General features: G+C 43.2%; 1 protein-coding gene across 1 annotated transcript in view; it reads left to right on the forward strand.

Moving 5' to 3' along the window:
* Positions 1-22,959, forward strand: part of LOC139765732 (uncharacterized) — a 556,217-nt gene that overhangs the window by 160,289 nt on the left and 372,969 nt on the right. The window contains exon 7 of the mRNA XM_071693548.1: positions 6,716-6,862. Within this exon, the coding sequence (XP_071549649.1) occupies positions 6,716-6,862 (147 nt within the window). The remainder of the gene's footprint in view (positions 1-6,715; positions 6,863-22,959) is intronic.

Below are 22,959 nucleotides of genomic sequence, written 5' to 3' on the forward strand. Positions count from 1 at the left end.
ACTCTCCCTCGTGCACCTTCTTCACTCCTCACCCTCGCTCATGTATCACAATCCCCCCTTCCTTAGTCTCCCTCGTGTATCACTGGCCTACCTTATTCATTCCTTACTCTTCCTTATGTATCACTGCCCTCCCTTCCTCACTCTCTCTCGTTTATCAAGGTCTTACCTTCCTCACTCCTCACTCTCCCTCATGTATCACTGTCCTACTTTCCTTAGTAATCATACTCCCTAATATATCATTGTCCTACCTTTCTCACTCTTCCTATTGTATCCATCTCCTACCTTCCTCACTCTCCCTCGTATATCACTGTCCTAATTTCCTCATTCCTCACTTTCACTTATGTATCACTGTCCTGCCTTCCTCACTCCTCACATTCCCTTATATATCAATGTTCTACCTTTTTCACTCTCTCTCCTATATCATTGTCCTACCTTCCTCACTCTCCCTCGCGTATCACTGTCCTACCTTCATCTCTCCTCACTCTTCCTCATGTATCGCTGTCCTACCTTACTTACTCTCCCTCGTGTATCACTGACCTACCTTCTTCATTCCTCACTCGCTCTTATGTATCCCTACCCCTCCTTCCTCACTCTTCCTCGTGTCTCACTCTCCCACCCTCCTCACTCCTCACTCTCCCACGTGTATAACTGTCCTACCTTCCTCACTCCTCACACTCCCTTATATATCTCTGTTCTACCTTCCTCACTTCCCCTCGTGTATCACTGTATTACCTTCCTCAATCTTCAAACTCCCTTATATATCACTGTCCTACCTTTCTCAGTCTCCCTCCTGCATCACTGTCCTACCTTCCTCACTTTCCCTCGTGTATCACTGACCCATCTTTCTCATTCTACACTTTCCTTTATGTATCACTGTCGTTCTTTCCTTACTCTTTTTCATGAATCACTGAGCCTCACTCTCGCTCGTGTATGATTGTCCTACCTCCCCTAATCCTCACTCTCCCTTATATATCACTTCCCCACATTCCTCACTCTCCCTCTCGCAACACTCCCTACCTTTCTCACTCTCCCTAGTGTATCACTGGCCTACCATCCTCATTCCTAGCTCTACCTTATATATCAATTCCCCATCGTATTCACCTCCCTCGTGTAAGACTATCCTATCTAACTCACTCTCCCTCTTGCATCACTCTCCCTCGTGTATCAATAGTCTACTTTGTTCTTTCATTACTCTCCTTATGTATCACTGCCCAACATTTGTAATTCTTCCTCGTATGTCACTGTCGTTTCTTCCTCACTCCTTACTCTCCCTCGTGTATCGCTGTCATACCTCCTTCATTCTCCCTCGTGTATCAGTGTCCTACCTTCCTTATTCCTCACTCCCCCTTATGTCTCGCTGTCCTACCTTCCTCACTCTCCCTCCTGTATCACTTCCCTACCTTCCTCATTCCTAACACTCTCCTATGTATCACTATCTTACCTTCCTCACTCTCCCTCGTGTATCACTGTGTTACCTTCTTCATTCCTCACTCTCCCTCATGTATCACCCTTCCACCTTTCTTACTCTACCTTTTGTATAACTGGACTACCTTTTTCATTCCTTACTCTCCCTTATGTATTAATGTCCCACATTTCTCACTCTCACTCGTGATCAAGGTCTTACCTTCCTTACTCCTCCCTGTCCCTCATGTATGACAGTCCTACCTTACCCATTCCTCACTCTTCCTATTGTATCACTGTCCAACCTTCCTCTCTCTCCCTCATGTATCACTGTCCTACCTTCCTAAGTCCTCACTCTCCCTCATGTATCGCTGTCCTACCTTCCTCACTCTCTCTCTCTTTACACTCCCTTATCTCTGTTCTACCTTCCTCACTCTCCCTCATATATCGTTGTCCTACCTTGCCCACTTTCCCTCGTGTATCACTGTCCTTCCTTCTTCACTCCTCACTCTTCCTCATGTATCACTTTTCCAACTTCCTTACTCTTCCTTGTTTACCACTGGTCTACCTTCTTCATTCCTTACTCGCTCTTATGTATCACGACTCCAATTTCCTCACTCTTTCTCTTGTAACACTTCTACCTTCCTCACTCCTCACTCTCCCACATGTATCAATGTCCTACCTTCCTCACTCTCCCTCGTGTATCCCTGTTCTACCTTCCTCACTCCTCACTCTCCCACATGTATCAATGTCCTTCCTTCCTCACTCTCCCTCGTGTATCCCTGTTCTACCTTCCTCATTCCTCACACTTCCTTACTTATCACTGTCCTACCTTTCTCAATCTTCCTTATACATCACTTCCCCTCCTTCCTCACTCTCCATCATGTATTATTCCACTACCTTCCTTACTCTCCCTCGTGTATCACTGTCTTGCCTTCTTCTCTCTCCTTCCTGTATCACTGTCTTACCTTCCTCATTCCTCACTCTCCCTTATGTATATAAGGGAGTTTGAAGGGTGAGGAAGGTAGTACAGTGATACTTTCCTTGCTCTTCCTCGTGTATCACTGGCCTACTTTCCTCACTCCTCACTCTTCCACATGTATTGTTCTCCTACCTTCCTTACTCTCCCTCTTATATCATTGGCCGACCTTCCTCATTCATCTCTCTCCTTACCTGTCTCACTTTCCCTCGTGTATCATTGTCCTACTTTCATCGCTCTTCCTCGTGTATCACTGGTCCACCTTCCTCATTTCTCACTATCCCCTATTCATCACTGTCCTACCTTCTTCACTCTCCCTGATATATCACTTTCCTACCTTGCTCACTCCTCACTCTCCCTTATGTATCACTGTCCTACCTTCCTCAGTCTCCTCCGTGTATCACTCTCCTACCTTCCTCACTCCTCACACTCCTTTATGTATAGCTGTGCCACTTTCCTCACTCTCCCTCCTGTATCACTGTTCTAACTTCCTCACTCTCCCTCGTGCAACTCTATCTTACCTTTTCACATATCTCTTTCCCTCATTATCACTGTCCTACGTCCTCATTCTCTCTCTTGCATTACTGGACCACCATCCTGATTCCTCACTCACCCTTATGTATCTCTATCCTACCTTTCTCACTCTCCTTTATGTATGACTGTCCTACCACTCACTCTCCCTCGTGTATCACACTCCTACCTTCCTTTTTCCTCAATCTCCCTCACATGTCACCTCCCCATCTTCCTCACTCTTCTTTGTGTATGACTGTCCTACCTTCCTCACTCCTTACTCACCCTCATGTATCACTGTCCTACCTTCCTCACTCTCCCTCATGTATCACTGTCCTACCTTCCTCACTCTCCCTCATGTATCACTGTCCTACCTTCCTCACTCTCCCTCGTGTATCAGTGTCCTACCTTCCTCACTCTCCCTCATGTATCACTGTCCTACCTTCCTCACTCTCCCTCATGTATCACTGTCCTACCTTCCTCACTCTCCCTCATGTATCACTGTCCTACCTTCCTCACTCTCCCTCGTGTATCAGTGTCCTACCTTCCTCACTCTCCCTCATGTATCACTGTCCTACCTTCCTCACTCTCCCTCATGTATCACTGTCCTACCTTCCTCACTCTCCCTCGTGTATCAGTGTCCTACCTTCCTCATTCCTCACTGTCCCTTATGTATCTGTCTTATCTTCCTCACTCTCCCTCGTGTATCGCAGTCCTACCTTCCTCACACTACTTCTCATTCCTCACACTCCCTTATGTATCACTGTCCTATCTTCCTCACTCTCCCTCCTACATCACTGCCTTATTTTCCTCACTCTCCCTCGTGTATCACTGTCGTACATTCTGCACTCCTCATTTTCCCTCATGTATCACTGCCTTCCCTTCCTCACTCTCCCTCGTGTATCACTGGCCTACCTTCTTCATTCACTACCCCCCTCTTATATATTACTGTCTCACCCTCCTCACTCTACCTCGTGTATCACTATCCTACCCTCCTCACTTCACACACTCCCTTATGAGTCACTGATCTTCCTTCCTCACTCCACCTCGTGTATCATTGACCTACCTTCCTTATTCCTAACTTTCCCATATATATCACCTCCCCACCTTCCTCACTCTCCATCGTTTATCACTTTACTATCTTCCTCACTCTCCCTCGTGTATCATGGACTACCTTCCTCATTCCTCATTCTCCCTTATTTATCAATGTCCCACCTTTCTTATTCTTCTTCGTGTGCCACTGACCTACCTTCTTCATTCCTTACTCTCCCTTATGTGTCACTGCCCCACCTTCCCCACTCTCCCGCGTGTATCGCTGTCCTACCTTCTTCCGTCCTCACACTTCCTCATGTATCACTGTCCTACCTTCGTCACTCTCCCTCCTGTATCACTGTCCTACCTTCCTTACTTTCCCTCGTGTATTTCTGTCCTACTTTTCTTACCCTCGCTCGTGTATCACTCTCCTACCATCCTCACTCTTCTTCCTGCATCACTGTCTTACCTTCCTCATTCCTCACTCTCCCTCATCTATCACTGTCCTACCTTCTTTACTCTTTCTCGAATATCACTGGCCTATCTTCTTCATTCCTCACTCTCCCTTATGTATCATCGCCACACCTTCCTCACTCCTCCACGTGTATCACTCTCCTACCTTCCTCACTCCTCACTTTCCCTCATGTATCACTCTCCCTGCTGTATCACTGGCCCACCTTCCTCATTCTTCACTCTCCCTTATATATCACTGTCCTACCTTAATCACTTTCCCTCGTGTATCACTGGTCCACCTTCCTCATTTCTCACTCTCCCTTTTGTATCACTGTCTTCCTTCTTAACTCTCCCTCATGTATCACTGTCCTACCTTGTTCACTCTTCACTCTTCCTTATGTATCACTCTCCCGCGTGCGTCACTGGTCTACCTTTCTCATTCCTCACTCTTCCTTATGTACCACAGTCCTACCTTCATCACTCTCCTTCGTGTATCACTCTCCTACCTTCCTCACTCTTCACACTCTTTTATGTATCACTCTCCTACCTTCCTCACTCTCCTTCCTGTATCACTGCACTAAGTTCCTCACTCTGCCTCGTGTATCCTACCTTGCTCACATCTCACTCTCCCTTATGTTTCACCTTCCTACCTTCCTCACTTTCTCTCTCGTGTATCACTGAGCCACCATTCTCATTCCTCACTATCCCTTATGTATCACTGTTCTACCTTCCTCACTCTCCTTTATGTATTACTCTCCTACATTACTCATTCTCCTTCGTGTATTGCAGTCCTACCTCCCTTATTCTTCAATCTCCCTTACATATATATCATTTCCCCATCTTTTTCACTCTTCCTCGTGTATAACTGTCCTACCTTCCTCACTCCTTATTCTCCCTCGTGCATCACTGTTCTACCTTCTTTACTCTCCCTCGTGTATCAGTGTCCTACCTCCCTCCTTCCTCACTCTCCCATATATATCTGTGCTACCTTCCTCACTCTCCTTGTATCACTCTCCTACCTTACTCATTCCTCACGCTACCTTCCTTATTCCTCATTCTCCTTTATACATCACTTCCCCACCTTCCTCACTCTCCATTGAGTATCATTGTTCTACCTTCCTTGCTTTCCCTCGTGTATCACTGGCCTACCTTCTTCAGTGATACATTTTCCCTTATGTATCACTGTCCCACCTTCATTACTCTTCTTCGTGTATCACTGGCCTACCTTCTTCATTCCTTACTCTCCCTTATGTATCACTTCTCCCACCTTCCTCACTCTTTCTCGAGTATCACTGTCCTACCTTCCTCACTCTCCCTCATGTATCACTATCCTACCTTCCTCACTCTCCCGCGTGTATCAGTGTCCTACCTTCTTCACTCCTCACTCTCCCTCATGTATCACTGTTCTTCCTTCCTCAATCTTCCTCGTGTATCACTGTCCTACCTTCCTCACTCCTCACTCTTCCTTATGTATCACTGTCCTACCTTCCTCACTCCTCACTCTCCCTTATGTATCACTGTCCTACCTTCCTCACTCTCCGTCGTGTATCACAGGCCTACCTTCCTCATTCCTCACTCACCCTTATGTATCACTTTTCTACCTTCCTCATTCCTCATTCTCCCTTATGTATCACTGTCATACGTTCCTCAGTCTTTCTTATGTATCGTCCTACCTTCCTGACTTCTCATGCTATTCTCTCTCATGCATCACTTTCCTGTCTCCCTCATTCTACTCCCACCCATGTATCACTGTGCTTTCTTCCTTAACCTTCACTCTACTCTCACTCATGTATTACTCTGCAGTGTTCCTTAAACCTCATATTACTTCTCACCCATCTATTACCATGCAATCTTGTGCACTCCTCATTCTACCTTCCCTCGTGTGTCAACGTGACATCTTCCTTAATCGCCACTCTCACTCATGTAATACCTTCCTGTCTTCCTCACTCCTCATTCTACTTTCACTCATTTTCCCATCTTCCTCGTCCCTAACTCTATTCTCACGCATGCATCACCCTTCTATCTTCTTCACTCTACTCTTTCTTATCTATTACTTTCCTGTATCTCACTCCTCACTTTACTCACTCCCATGCACCACTTTCCTATCTTCCTCACTCCAGTGTACCACTTTCCTATCTTCCTCACTCCTCACTCCACTCACTCCCATGTACCACCTTATCATCCTCACTCATGTATCACCTTCCTATCTTCCTTACTTACTCTCTCTACTTTTAGTCATGTGTCATCATCCTATCTTCCTCACCCCTTACTCTGTTCTCACCTTCCTATGTCCCTGACTCTACTCTCCCTCATACGTATATCATGATCCTCTCTCCTCAGGCGGAGCATGTGATGTAGGGAGTCAGTTTCGTTGTCCCAGCAGCCGCTGCATCCCGGCCAGCAACGTGTGTGATTCGCTATGTGATTGTTATCCAGACTGTACCGACGAGGCCAACTGTACCAATGCCTTCTACACCCGCGTCGACGGTACGTATCCCTGCATCGTGTTTGGTTCGTGCTTGCCTCCTTCACAGCTATGTTTACCAAGGTATGTAGGTCTTTCTTTTTCCATCATATTTGATCACAATGTCCAGCGTTAGCGAGGAAATGCCTGAAACAGGCGCAAAAAAAGGCCTCGTTTGCTCGCACCCGTTCTCTAGCTGTTGTGCATAGTGCATCGAAACCACAGCTCCTTATTCACAGCCAAGTCCCACAGACCTTCCATGCTTTACCTCGGCTGCTTCGTATGCCTGACTCAGTTCACTAACAGCACATTGACCCCTGTATAATACATCGCCTTTTTATCCCCCCCCCCCCAAGCCAAGAAAATCCTTTTCATTCCATCCTTCTATTTCCATTTCTTCTACCCCTTCTCGTGTCCTCCACCTATGACGCATATGTCCTCTTTGTCAACCTTTTCACTCATTTTCTCCATATGTTCAAATTACTTCAGCACGCCCTCTTCAGCTCTCAACCATACTCTTCTTATCACCATTCCTCTCTCTCTTTACTCCACACTACATGTTGTCCTCAAAAAATTAATTTCCAACACAACCACCCTCCCCGCACTTTCATATGTGTGCCCCATGCCTCCCATTCTTACAACGTCGATGGAACTACAGTACCGCTTCTAACATATTCATTTTCGTACTCCCAGATGGCGACCCCTCTTGCCACATATTGCTCACTGCTCCAAAAACCTTAGCCTCCTTACCTATCCTGAAACTCCTCTCTTTTTCTAGCTTTTCACTCGCAGTCATGTCCACTCCCAGGTATCTAAAACACCCCATTTCCTCTAAGGTTTCTCCGTTCAAACTTATACTCCAATTATCCCGTCTCTGCACAGCTAAACCTAATAACCATGCTTTTATGCATATGTCCTCTCACCTTTCTCTCACGTGCTCTCCAAATCTCAGACACCAACTTCTGCAATTTCGTACTAGAATCTGTCACCAGCGCCGTGTCATCATCAAATAACAACTGCCACTTCCCAGGACCCCTCAACCCTACAGACTGATACCTACTATTCTCTCCAAGACCCTTACATTTTCTCCCACAGAACCCCCATCCATAAACGAATTAAAGAGACTTGATGACATCACAAACCCCTGACACAGGCCAACCTTTACCTGGAACTACTCATCACCCTCTCTACCCACTCGCACACATGCCGTGATCTCTTGATTACAACACCTCACTATTTCTAGTAGCTCTCCTTCCACACTATATATTCATAACACCGTCCACAAAGCATCTCTATCAACCCTATCACATGCTTTCTTGAAATCCATAAAGGTATTTCACGCACACATTCTGCGTCTGTTAGATATCTATTCTCGAAACCTTTTCCAACGGTAACGTTGTTTTGTAAATTCGATGTTCATATCAGATGGTGAATGTACTTCTCTTGTGTACCCTTGTGCCTTTTTTACTCATTCTTTATGGTGATTGTACCTCATATTAGTGTGATGGGTGCAAAAAGTTCTATATCCTCTGATTGTTTAGACCTGAACCTTCTACATATCTGTCGTTGCCTTGACACAGAGTCGACTAGACTTACCCCTGCACTTTAATGTTTGTTTACATTTCATGTTGCGTTCCCCCGCTGAGTGTGCCGTTGCTTCATGCAACTGCTTGGACGGTACACGAGGAAGTACTGTTAACAATACTGATACCAAACCATTAGTGTTACCTTCATTGGTGATGCCTTCAACTAACACCTATAACGCGTATTTCTTTACAATGATTATCAGTCAAAAGACGCAGGCTGCGTCCATGTCTGTTCCTCTTATACCTTATACGCTATCAATACAATGAGCGCCGACTGTCCAATCACAGACCGCTTATTTGGCCTCGGTGAAGCTACACACTCGGGTGTCACTGTTTCTTTCAGCGGAAGTGCGGGTGGTTAAGTTCTTACTGAGCTAAAGCAGCTGTAGATATGGTACCTTATGACTGATCTGTTTATTCGGCAGGTGAGCGCCAGCAATGAACCAGTCAGGGCAGCAACACTTCTCAGCGACAAATTTCTCGAGCTACCAGGTTTGAATATAAGGTTGTGTACTTGCCAGGATGTGTCATTCATCCCCTGAAGAAGACGTTGTCGAAACAAACTAGGAAGTAGAAATTCCTTAGTCTTGCCTTCAGTTATCCTTGCTACCTTTTAGACCATCTGTTGCTCTAGATAACTCTCAGCTGTAGTCTTGTCACCGATACATGTGTGGTATGTCTCCCTGTACAGCAGTAGATTTGTCATTGACACAGCTGTAGTAAGTCTTTCAATGCAGTGATAATTCTGTCATCGATACAGCTGTAGTACGTCCATCTGTACAGTGGTAATTCTGCAATCGATACAGCTGTCGTACGTCTACCTCGACAGCGGTGATTATGTCATCGATACAGCTGTAGTACGTTCATCTGTACAGTGGTAATTCTGCAATTGATGCAGCTGTAGAACGTCCACCTCTACAGCGGTGATTGTGTCATCGATACAGCTGTAGTACGCTCATCTGTACAGCGGTGATTGTGTCATCGATAAAGCTGTAGTATGTCCACCTCTACAGCGGTGATTGTGTCATCGATACAGCTGTAGTACGCTCATCTGTACAGCGGTGATTGTGTCATCAATACAGCTGTAGTATGTCCACCTCTACAGCGGTGATTGTGTCATCGATACAGCTGTAGTACGTCCATCTATACAGTGGTAATTCTGTCGTTGATATAGTTATAGTGTGTCTTTCTATTGTGGTAATTGTGTTATCGATACAGCTGCAGCAGTACGTCCATCTGTACAGTGATACTTCTGTCAATTGATACAGCTGTAGGTAGTCAGTCTATACAGCGACGGCTGTTGTATGAGTTTCTGTGCTGTATTCATACTGCCACTTGTCAGCCACTCGTGCTAAACAACTGGGTCCTTAGGCTACTCTGAAGAACGCTTCATCATATTATCGTCGTAAATTACGTCGCTTTCAACTCTTCCGGGAACATAATGTGTCTGCCTTGCCTGATGTAATGATAGTCTCATTCTAGGAGAATCAAACTGTGTTGAATTTACTGTGGTGCTCCATAGACTGCAAGGTTTATAAAGGTGTTTGGTGTGCGGGCAGAAAGTACTCAAAGGAAACCATACAGCAGCAGACCACTGGGTCATAACGAGGCTGTTTGTGATAATGGAAGAGAACAAAAACTCTAGGGTTAGTGAGGTAAGAGCGGAGAGACGTACAGATGTGTCATGGAGAAATATACTTTAATCTTTTCATGTAGCGAAGGAGAGGCCAATGTTGTCGGTCGTGGATTTGAAATATGTATCAAGTCTGTTCTAAACTGTAACTTATTTAATATTCTAACATTCCCCTTCAAGAAAAAATACTTCGCCTCATTCGAGGTAAGCTTTTGCACATGATTTTGTATCTATCACAAGAGTGAAATCAGGCGAATCTCTCTTAAAATAGCTTGTTTTAACAAGGCGAACGGATCCTTTTTATAACTAAATACCTGTATTGAATCACCTCTTTCATCTTCTCTTCTAAGTCAAGTATATCTAAATCATTAAGTAGGCTCTCATAGAACTTCCTTCTCAGTCTAGGAATCAATAGGATGACCAAAAGTGAAGACAATATTCAGGACGAGAAGCAACAAAAAGGCGAAAAATTTGAGACTGATTTCTCTAGACAAATTCTATTGTCCTATTTATGAATCCAGGAATTTGAAGATAATTTCCCTTGACAAATTCTTTTGTCCTACTTATGAATCCAAGAATTTAAGCAACTACTCTGCAATACTTACTTGTTTTCAGGTCGCAATAGATTACTACACTCAAGATTTTTTCTATTTGTCTTTTGTAACTCAGCTGAATTTGTACTATAGCTTCCCCTCGTATTTACTACCGAAATGTGAAGCCTCACACTTCCCGTTATCGAAAAATCGCTTACAACCAATGTATACATTTGCAACCAATATCTTGTGATTTTATCAAACTACGGACATTCATTATGTGTAAAAGAATCGTTTGATAACTTGGCAATCATCTGCGAATTTTCCTATCTTACAATCAGCGTGTATATATATATATATATATATATATATATATATATATATATATATATATATATATATATATATATATATATATTTTATTTATTTATTATACTTTGTCGCTGTCTCCCGCGTTTGCGAGGTAGCGCAAGGAAACAGACGAAAGAAATGGCCCAACCCCCCCCCATACACATGTATATACATACGTCCACACACGCAAATATACATACCTACACAGCTTTCCATGGTTTACCCCAGACGCTTCACATGCCTTGATTCAATCCACTGACAGCACGTCAACCCCGGTATACCACATCGTTCCAATTCACTCTATTCCTTGCCCTCCTTTCACCCTCCTGCATGTTCAGGCCCCGATCACACAAAATCTATTTCACTCCATCTTTCCACCTCCAATTTGGTCTCCCTCTTCTCCTCGTTCCCTCCACCTCCGACACATATATCCTCTGGTCAATCTTTCCTCACTCATTCTCTCCATGTGCCCAAACCACTTATATATATATATATATATATATATATATATATATATATATATATATATATATATATATATATATATATATATATATATATATATATATATATATATATATATATATATATCCCTGGGGATAGGGGGGCAAGAATACTTCCCACGTATTCCCTGCGTGTCGTAGAAGGCGACTAAAAGGGGAGGGAGCGGGGGGCTGGAAATCCTCCCCTCTCTTTTTTTTTTTTTTTTTTTTTTTTTAATTTTCCAAAAGAAGGAACAGAGAATTGGGCCAGGTGAGGGTAGTCCCTCAAAGGCTCAGTCCTCTGTTCTTAACGCTACCTCGCTAATGCGGGAAATGGCGAATAGTTTGAAAGAAAAAAGATATATATATATATATATATATATATATATATATATATATATATATATATATATATATTGGAAAGGATCACAATTTTGCGCGTGATCAAGATATTCCTATAAGGCCACTGGGAAAAATGAAACACGAAAAGTTCCAACGTGCACTTTCGTGTAATAATCACATCATCAGGGGAGACACAATAGAGAAATAAAACAGTCAGTTGATATACATCGAAGAGACGATGCTAGGACGCCATTTGGTGAACATGTGATTATCAAAAACAAGTTTTTTCCTGGCGCACACATGAGGGGAGGGGGTTTTTATTTCATGTGTGGCGGGGTGGCGATGGGAATGAATAAAGGCAGACAGTATGAATCATGTACTTGTGTATATATGTATATGTCTGTGTGTGTATATATATGTATACGTTGAGATGTATAGGTATGCATATTTGCGTGTGTGGACGTGTATGGATATACATGTGTATGTGGGTGGGTTGGGCCATTCTTTCGTCTATTTCCTTGCGCTTCCTCGCTAACGCGGGAGACAGCGACAAAACAGAATAAATAACAAATATACATATATATATGTATATTTCTTCTTTCTTTCAAACTATTCGCTCTTTCCCGCATTAGCGAGGTAGCGTTAAGAACAGAGGACTGGGCCTCTGAGGAAATATCCTCACCTGGCCTCCTTCTCTGTTCCTTCTTTTGGAATATTAAAAAAAAACAAAAGGGAAGGTTTTCCAGCCCCCCGCTCCCTCCCCTTTTAGTCGCCTTCTACGACACGCAGGGAATACGAGGGAAGTATTCTTTCTCCCCTATCCCTAGGGATAATATATATATATATATATATATATATATATATATATATATATATATATATATATATATATATATATATTTTTTTTTTCTTTTTTTTTTTTCGCTGTCTCCCGCGTTTGCGAGGTAACGCAAGGAAACAGACGAAAGAAATAGCCCAACCCACCCCCATACACATGTATAAACATACGTCCACACACGCAAATATACATACCTACACAGCTTTCCATGGTTTACCCCAGACGCTTAACATGCCCTGATTCAATCCACTGACATCACGTCAACCCCGGTATACCACATCGCTCCAATTCACTCTATTCCTTGCCCTCCTTTCACCATCCTGCATGTTCAGGCCCCGATCACACAAAATCTTTTTCACTCCATCTTTCCACCTCCAATTTGGTCTCCCTCTTCTCCTCGTTCCCTCCACCTCCGACACATATATCCTCTTGGTCAATCTTTCCTCACTCATTCTCTCTATGTGCCCGAACCATTTCAAAACACCCTCTTCTGCTCTCTCAACCACGCTCTTTTTATTTCCACACATCCCTCTTACCCTTACGTTACTTACTCGATCAAACCACCTAGCAGCACGCATTGTCCTCAAACATCTCATTTCCAGCACATCCATCCTCCTGCGCACCACTCTATCCATAGCCCACGCCTCGCAACCATACAACATTGTTGGAACCACTATTCCTTCAAACATACCCATTTTTGCTTTCCGAGATAATGTTCTCGACTGCCACACATTCTTCAAGGCTCCCAGAATTTTCGCCCCCTCCCCCACCCTATGATCCACTTCCGCTTCCATGGTTCCATCCGCTGCCAGATCCACTCCTAGATATCTAAAACACTTCACTTCCACCAGTTTTTCTCCATTCAAACTCACCTCCCAATTGACTTGACCCTCGACCCTACTGTACCTAATAACCTTGCTCTTATTCACATTTACTCTTAACTTTCTTCTTTCACACACTTTACCAAACTCAGTCACCAGCTTCTGCAGTTTCTCACATGAATCAGCCACCAGCGCTGTATCATCAGCGAACAACAACTGACTCACTTCCCAAGCTCTCTCATCGCCAACAGACTTCATACTTGCCCCTCTTTCCAAAACTCTTGCATTCACCTCCCTAACAACCCCATCCATAAACAAATTAAACAACCATGGAGACATCACACACCCCTGCCGCAAACCTACATTCACTGAGAACCAATATATCTTCTATATATATATATATCTTCTATTTCCCCTTTGAGAAAGTTAAAACACGAGGAGGGGAGGGTTTCTTGAAGAACGTTTGGGAGTCGAGAACATTATCTAGGAAAGCAAAAATGGGTATGTTTGAAGGAACAGTGGTTCCAACAATGCTGCATGGCTGCGAGGACCTGGCCATGTCTAAAGCTGTGCGCAGGAGGGTGGATGCGCCGGAAATGAGGTGCTTGAGGACAACATGTGGTGTGAGGTGGCTTGATCAAGCAAGTAACGTAAGGGTAAGAGAGATGTATGGAAATATATATATATATATATATATATATATATATATATATATATATATATATATATATATATATATATATATATATATATATATATATATATATATATCTTTTTTTTTTTTTTTTTGCTTTGTCGCTGTCTCCCGCGTTTGCGAGGTAGCGCAAGGAAACAGACGAAAGAAATGGCCCAACCCACCCCCATACACATGTATATACATACGTCCACACACGCAAATATACATACCTACACAGCTTTCCATGGTTTACCCCAGACGCTTCACATGCCTTGATTCAATCCACTGACAGCACGTCAACCCCGGTATACCACATCGCTCCAATTCACTCTATTCCTTGCCCTCCTTTCACCCTCCTGCATGTTCAGGCCCCGATCACACAAAATCTTTTTCACTCCATCTTTCCACCTCCAATTAGGTCTCCCTCTTCTCCTTGTTCCCTCCAACTCCGACACATATATCCTCTTGGTCAATCTTTCCTCACTCATCCTCTCCATATGCCCAAACCACTTCAAAACACCCTCTTCAGCTCTCTCAACCACGCTCTTTTTATTTCCACACATCTCTCTTACCCTTACGTTGCTCACTCGATCAAACCACCTCACACCACACATTGTCCTCAAACATCTCATTTCCAGCATATCCATCCTCCTGCGCACAACTCTATCCATAGCCCACGCCTCGCAACCATACAACATTGTTGGAACCACTATTCCTTCAAACATACCCATTTTTGCTTTCCGAGATAATGTTCTCGACTTCTACACATTCTTCAAGGCCCCCAGGATTTTCGCCCCCTCCCCCACACTATGATCCACCTCCGCTTCCATGGTTCCATCCGCTGCCATATCCACTCCCAGATATCAAAAACACTTCACTTCCTCCAGTTTTTCTCCATTCAAACTCACCTCCCAATATATATATATATATATATATATATATATATATATATATATATATATATATATATATATATATTTTTTTTTTTTTTTTTTTTTTTTTTTTTTTTTTTATACTTTGTCGCTGTCTCCCGCGTATTGCGAGGTAGCGCAAGGAAACAGACGAAAGAAATGGCCCAACCCCCCCCATACACATGTACATACACACGTCCACACACACAAATATACATACCTACACAGCTTTCCATGGTTTACCCTGGACGCTTCACATGCCTTGATTCAATCCACTGACAGCACGTCAACCCCTGTATACCACATCGCTCCAATTCACTCTATTCCTTGCCCTCCTTTCACCCTCCTGCATGTTCAGGCCCCGATCACACAAAATCTTTTTCACTCCATCTTTCCACCTCCAATTTGGTCTCCCTCTTCTCCTCGTTCCCTCCACCTCCGACACATATATCCTCTTGGTCAATCTTTCCTCACTCATTCTCTCCATGTGCCCAAACCATTTTAAAACACTCTCTTCTACTCTCTCAACCACGCTCTTTTTATTTCCACACATCTCTCTTACCCTTACGTTACTTACTCGATCAAACCACCTCACACCACACATTGTCCTCAAACATCTCATTTCCAGCACATCCATCCTCCTGCGCACAACTCTATCCATAGCCCACGCCTCGCAACCATACAACATTGTTGGAACTACTATTCCTTCAAACATACCCATTTTTGCTTTCCGGGATGATGTTCTCGACTTCCACACATTTTTCAAGGCTCCCAAAATTTTCGCCCCCTCCCCCACCCTATGATCCACTTCCGCTTCCATGGTTCCATCCGCTGACAGATCCACTCCCAGATATCTAAAACACTTCACTTCCTCCAGTTTTTCACCATTCAAACTCACCTCCCAATTGACTTGACCCTCAGCCCTACTGTACCTAATAACCTTGCTCTTATTCACATTTACTCTTAGCTTTCTTCTTCCACACACTTTACCAAACTCCGTCACCAGCTTCTGCAGTTTCTCACATGAATCCGCCACCAGCGCTGTATCATCAGCGAACAACAACTGACTCACTTCCCAAGCTCTCTCATCCCCAACAGACTTCATACTTGCCCCTCTTTCCAAGACTCTTGCATTTACCTCCCTAACAACCCCATCCATAAACAAATTAAACAACCATGGAGACATCACACACCCCTGCCGCAAACCTACATTCACTGAGAACCAATCACTTTCCTCTCTTCCTACACGTACACATGCCTTACATCCTCGATAAAAACTTTTCACTGCTTCTAACAACTTGCCTCCCACACCATATATTCTTAATACCTTCCACAGAGCATCTCTATCAACTCTATCATATGCCTTCTCCAGATCCATAAATGCTACATACAAATCCATTTGCTTTTCTAAGTATTTCTCACATACATTCTTCAAAGCAAACACCTGATCCACACATCCTCTACCACTTCTGAAACCACACTGCTCTTCCCCAATCTGATGCTCTGTACATGCCTTCACCCTCTCAATCAATACCCTCCCATATAATTTACCAGGAATACTCAACAAACTTATACCTCTGTAATTTGAGCACTCACTCTTATCCCCTTTGCCTTTGTACAATGGCACTATGCACGCATTCCGCCAATCCTCAGGCACCTCACCATGAGTCATACATACATTAAATAACCTTACCAACCAGTCAACAATACAGTCACCCCCTTTTTTAATAAATTCCACTGCAATACCATCCAAACCTGCTGCCTTTCATCTTCCGCAAAGCTTTTACTACCTCTTCTCTGTTTACCAAATCATTTTCCCTAACCCTCTCACTTTGCACACCACCTCGACCCAAACACCCTATATCTGCCACTCTGTCATCAGACACATTCAACAAACCTTCAAAATACTCATTCCATCTCCTTCTCACATCACCACTACTTGTTATCACCTCCCCATTTACGCCCTTCACTGAAGTTCCCATTTGCTCCCTTGTCTTACGTACCCTTTCATTTTTTTCTTTTTTTTACCCAAAAGGAGGAACAGAGAAGGGGGCCAGGTGAGCATTTCACTCAAAGGCCCAGGCCTCTGTTCTTAAAGCTACCTCGCTGATGCGGGAAATGGCGAATAGCATGAAAGAAAAGAATATATATACATATATATATATATATATATATATATATATATATATATATTTTTTTTTTTTTCTTTTTTTTTTGCTTTGTCGCTGTCTCCCGCGTTTCCGAGGTAGCGCAAGGAAACAGACGAAAGAAATGGCCCAACCCACCCCCATACACATGCATTGATTCAATCCACTGACAGACGTCAACCCCGGTATACCACATCGCTCCAATTCACTCTATTCCTTGCCCTCCTTTCACCCTCCTGCATGTTCAGGCCCCGATCACACAAAATCTTTTTCACTCCATCTTTCCACCTCCAATTTGGTCTCCCTCTTCTCCTCGTTCCCTCCACCTCCGACACATATATCCTCTTGGTCAATCTTTCCTCACTCATTCTCTCCATGTGACCAAACCATTTCAAAACACCCTCTTCTGCTCTCTCAACCACGCTCTTTTTATTTCCACACATCTCTCTTACCCTTACGTTACTTACTCGATCAAACCACCTCACACCACACATTGTCCTCAAACATCTCATTTCCAGCACATCCATCCTCCTGCGCACAACTCTATCCATAGTCCACGCCTCGCAACCATACAACATTGTTGGAACCACTATTCCTTCAAACATACCCATTTTTGCTTTCCGAGATAATGTTCTCGACTTCCACACATTCTTCAGGGCTCCCAGAATTTTCGCCCCCTCCCCCACCCTATGATCCACTTCCGCTTCCATGGTTCCATCCGCTGCCAGATCCACTCCCAGATATCTAAAACACTTCACTTCCTCCAGTTTTTCTCCATTCAAACTCACCTCCCAATTGAATTGACCCTCAACCCTACTGTACCTAATAACCTTGCGCTTATTCACATTTACTCTTAACTTTCTTCTTTCACACACTTTACCAAACTCAGTCACCAGCTTCTGCAGTTTCTCACATGAATCAGCCACCAGCGCTGTATCATCAGCGAACAACAACTGACTCACTTCCCAAGCTCTCTCATCCCCAACAGACTTCATACTTGCCCCTCTTTCCAAAACTCTTGCATTCACCTCCCTAACAACCCCATCCATAAACAAATTAAACAACCATGGAGACATCACACACCCCTGCCGCAAACCTACATTCACTGAGAACCAATCACTTTCCTCTCTTCCTACACGTACACATGCCTTACATCCTCGATAAAAACTTTTCACTGCTTCTAACAACTTGCCTCCCACACCATATATTCTTAATACCTTCCACAGAGCATCTCTATCAACTCTATCATATGCCTTCCGCAGATCCATAAATGCTACATACAAATCCATTTGCTTTTCTAAGTATTTCTCACATACATTCTTCAAAGCAAACACCTGATCCACACATCCTCTACCACTTCTGAAACCACACTGCTCTTCCCCAATCTGATGCTCTGTACATGCCTTCACCCTCTCAATCAATACCCTCCCATATAATTTGCCAGGAATACTCAACAAACTTATACCTCTGTAATTTGAGCACTCACTCTTATCCTCTTTGCCTTTGTACAATGGCACTATGCACGCATTCCGCCAATCCTCAGGCACCTCACCATGAGTCATACATACATTAAATAACCTTACCAACCAGTCAACAATACAGTCACCCCCTTTTTTAATAAATTCCACTGCAATACCATCCAAACCTGCTGCCTTGTCGGCTTTCATCTTCCGCAAAGCTTTTACTACCTCTTCTCTGTTTACCAACTCATTTTCCCTAACCCTCGCACTTTGCACACCACCTCGACCAAAACACCCGATATCTGCCACTCTATCATCAAACACATTCAACAAACCTTCAAAATACTCACTCCATTTCTCACATCACCACTACTTGTTATCACCTCCCCATTTGCGCCCTTCACTGAAGTTCCCATTTGCTCCCTTGTCTTACGCACTTTATTTACCTCCTTCCAGAACATCTTTTTATTCTCCCTAAAATTTAATGATACTCTCTCACCCCAACTCTCATTTGCCCTTTTTTTCACCTCTTGCACCTTTCTCTTGACCTCCTGTCTCTTTCTTTTATACATCTCCCACTCAATATCATTTTTTCCCTGCAAAAATCGTTCAAATGCCTCTCTCTTCTCTTTCACAAATACTCTTACTTATTCATCCCACCACTCACTACCCTTTCTAATCAACCCACCTCCCACTCTTCTCATGCCACAAGCATCTTTTGCGCAATCCATCACTGATTCCCTAGATACATCCCATTCCTCCCCCACTCCCCTTACTTCCATTGTTCTCACCTTTTTCCATTCTGTACTCAGTCTCTCCTGGTACTTCCTCACACAAGTCTCCTTCCCAAGCTCACTTACTCTCACCACCCTCTTCACCCCAACATTTACTCTTCTTTTCTGAAAACCCATACAAATCTTCACCTTAGCCTCCACAAGATAATGATCAGACATCCCTCCAGTTGCACCTCTCAGCACATTAACATCCAAAAGTCTCTCTTTCGCGCGTCTGTCATTTAACACGTAATCCAATAACGCTCTCTGGCCATCTCTCCTACTTACATACGTATACTTATGTATATCTCGCTTTTTAAACCAGGTATTCCAAATCACCAGTCCTTTTTCAGCACATAAATCTACAAGCTCTTCACCATTTCCATTTAAACACTGAACACCCCATGTATACCAATTATTCCCTCAACTGCCATATTACTCACCGTTGCATTGAAATCACCCATCACCATAACCCGGTCTTGTGCATCAAAACCACTAACACACTCATTCAGCTGCTCCCAAAACACTTGACTCTCATGATCTTTCTTCTCATGCCCAGGTGCATATGCACCAATAATCACCCAACTCTCTGCATCAACTTTCAGTTTTACCCATATTAATCTAGAATTTACTTTCTTACATTCTATCACATACTCCCACAACTCCTGTTTCAGGAGTACTGCTACTCCTTCCCTTGCTCGTGTCCTCTCACTAACCCCTGACTTTACTCCCAAGACATTCCCAAACCACTCTTCCCCTTTACCCTTAAGCTTCGTTTCACTCAGAGCCAGAATATCCAGGTTCCTTTCCTCAAAGATACTACCTATCTCTCCTTTTTTCACATCTTGGTTATATATATATATATATTTTTTTTTATACTATTTGCCATTTCCCGCCTCAGCGAGGTAGCGTTAAGAACAGAGGACTGGGCCTCTGAGAAAACATCCTCACCCGGCCCCCTTCTCTGTTCCTTCCTTTGGAAAATTGAAAAAAAAATGAGAGGGGAAGATTTCCAGCCCCCCGCTCCCTTCCCTTTTAGTCGCCTTCTACGACACGCAGGGAATACGTGGGAAGTATTCTTTCTCCCCTATCCCCAGGGATATATATATATATATATATATATATATATATATATATATATATATATATATATATATATATATATATATATATATATATATATATATATATATATTTATTTATTTATTTATTTATTTATTTATTTTATTTATTTTGCTTTGTCGCTGTTTCCCGCGTTTGCGAGGTAGCGCAAGGAAACAGACGAAAGAAATGGCCCAACCAACCCCCATACACAAATGTATACACACACACGTCCACACGTCAACCCCGGTATACCACATCGATCCTTTCACCCTCCTGCATGTTCAGGCCCCGATCACACAAAATATTTTTCACTCCATCTTTCTACCTCCAATTTGGTCTCCCACTTCTCCTCGTTCCCTGCACCTCCTACACATATATCCTCTTGGTCAATCTTTCCTCACTCATTCTCTCCATGTGCCCAAACTATTTCAAAACACCCTCTTCTGCTCTCTCAACCACGCTCTTTTTATTTCCACACATCTCTCTTACCCTTACATTACTTACTCGATTAAACCACCTCACACAACACATTGTCCTCAATCTCATTTCCAGTACATCCACCCTCCTACGCACAACTCTATCCATAGCCCGCGCCTCGCAACCATACAACATTGTTGGAACCACTATTCCTTCAAACATACCCATTTTAGCTTTCCGAGATAATGTTCTCGACTTCCACACATTCTTCAAGGCTCCCAGGATTTTCTCCCCCTCCCCCACCCTATGATTCACTTCCGCTTCCATGGTTCCATCCGCTGCCAGATCCACTCCCAGATATCTAAAACACTTTACTTCCTCCAGTTTCTTTCTTTCTTTCAAACTATTCGCCATTTCCCGCGTTAGCTAGGTAGCGTTAAGAACAGAGGACTGGGCCTCTGAGGGAATGTCCTCACCTGGGGATAGGGGAGAAAGAATACTTCCCACGTTTTCCCTGCGTGTCGTAGGAGGCGACTAAATATATATATATATATATATATATATATATATATATATATATATATATATATATATATATATATATATATATATATATATATATATATATAGTGATGGGTGATTTGAATGCAAAGGTGAGTAATGTGGCAGTTGAGGGAATAATTGGTATGCATGGGGTGTTCAGTGTTGTAAATGGAAATGATGAAGAGCTTGTAGATTTATGTGCTGAAAAAGGACTGGTGATTGGGAATACCTGGTTTAAAAAGCGAGATATACATACATATACATATACATACATATACATATATATACAAGTATACGTATGTAAGTAGGAGAGATGGCCAGAGAGCGTTATTGGATTACGTGTTAATTGACAGGCGCGCGAAAGAGAGACTTTTGGATGTTAATGTGCTGAGAGGTGCAATTGGAGGGATGTCTGATCATTACCTTGTGGAGGCTAAGGTGAAGATTTGTATGGGTTTTCAGAAAAGAAGAGTGAATGTTGGGGTGAAGAGGGTGGTGAGAGTAAGTGAGCTTGGGAAGGAGACTTGTGTGAGGAAGTACCAGGAGAGACTGAGTACAGAATGGAAAAAGGTGAGAAAAATGGAAGTAAGAGGAGTGGGGGAGGAATGGAATGTATTTAGGGAATCAGTGATGGATTGCGCAAAAGATGCTTGTGGCATGAGAAGAGTGGGAGGTGGGTTGATTAGAAAGGGTCGTGAGTGGTGGGATGAAGAATTAAGATTATTAGTGAAAGAGAAGAGAAAGGCAATTGGACGATTTTTGCAGGGAAAAAATGCAATTGAGTGTGAGATGTATAAAAGAAAGAGACAGGAGGTCAAGAAAAAGGGGCAAGAGGTGAAAAAGAGGGCAAATGGGAGTTGGGGTGAGAGAGTATCATTACATTTTAGGGAAAATAAAAAGATGTTCTGGAAGGAGGTAAATAAAGTGCGTAAGACAAGGGAGCAAATGGGAACTTCAGTGAAGGGCGCAAATGGGGAGGTGATAACAAGTAGTGGTGATGTGAGAAGGAGATGGAGTGAGTATTTTGAAGGTTTGTTGAATGTGTTTGATGATAGGGTGGCAGATATAGGGTGTTTTGGTCGAGGTGGTGTGCAAAGTGAGAGGGTTGGGGAAAATGATTTGGTAAACAGAGAAGAGGTAGTAAAAGCTTTGCGGAAGATGAAAGCCGGCAAGGCAGCAGGTTTAGATGGTATTGCAGTGGAATTTATTAAAAAGGGGGTGACTGTATTTTTGACTGGTTAATAAGGTTATTTAATGTATATATGACTCATGGTGAGGTGCCTGAGGATTGGCGGAATGCGTGCATAGTGCCATTGTACAAAGGCAAAGGGGATAAGAGTGAGCGCTCAAATTACAGAGGTATAAGTTTGTTGAGTATTCCTGGTAAATTATAAGGGAGGGTATTGATTGAGAGGGTGAAGGCATGTACAGAGCATCAGATTGGGGAAGAGCAGTGTGGTTTCAGAAGTGGTAGAGGATGTGTGGATCAGGAGTTTGCTTTGA

Source organism: Panulirus ornatus, chromosome 55 (genome assembly GCF_036320965.1).
Source record: "Panulirus ornatus isolate Po-2019 chromosome 55, ASM3632096v1, whole genome shotgun sequence".
Classification (NCBI taxonomy): Eukaryota; Metazoa; Arthropoda; class Malacostraca; order Decapoda; family Palinuridae; genus Panulirus; species Panulirus ornatus.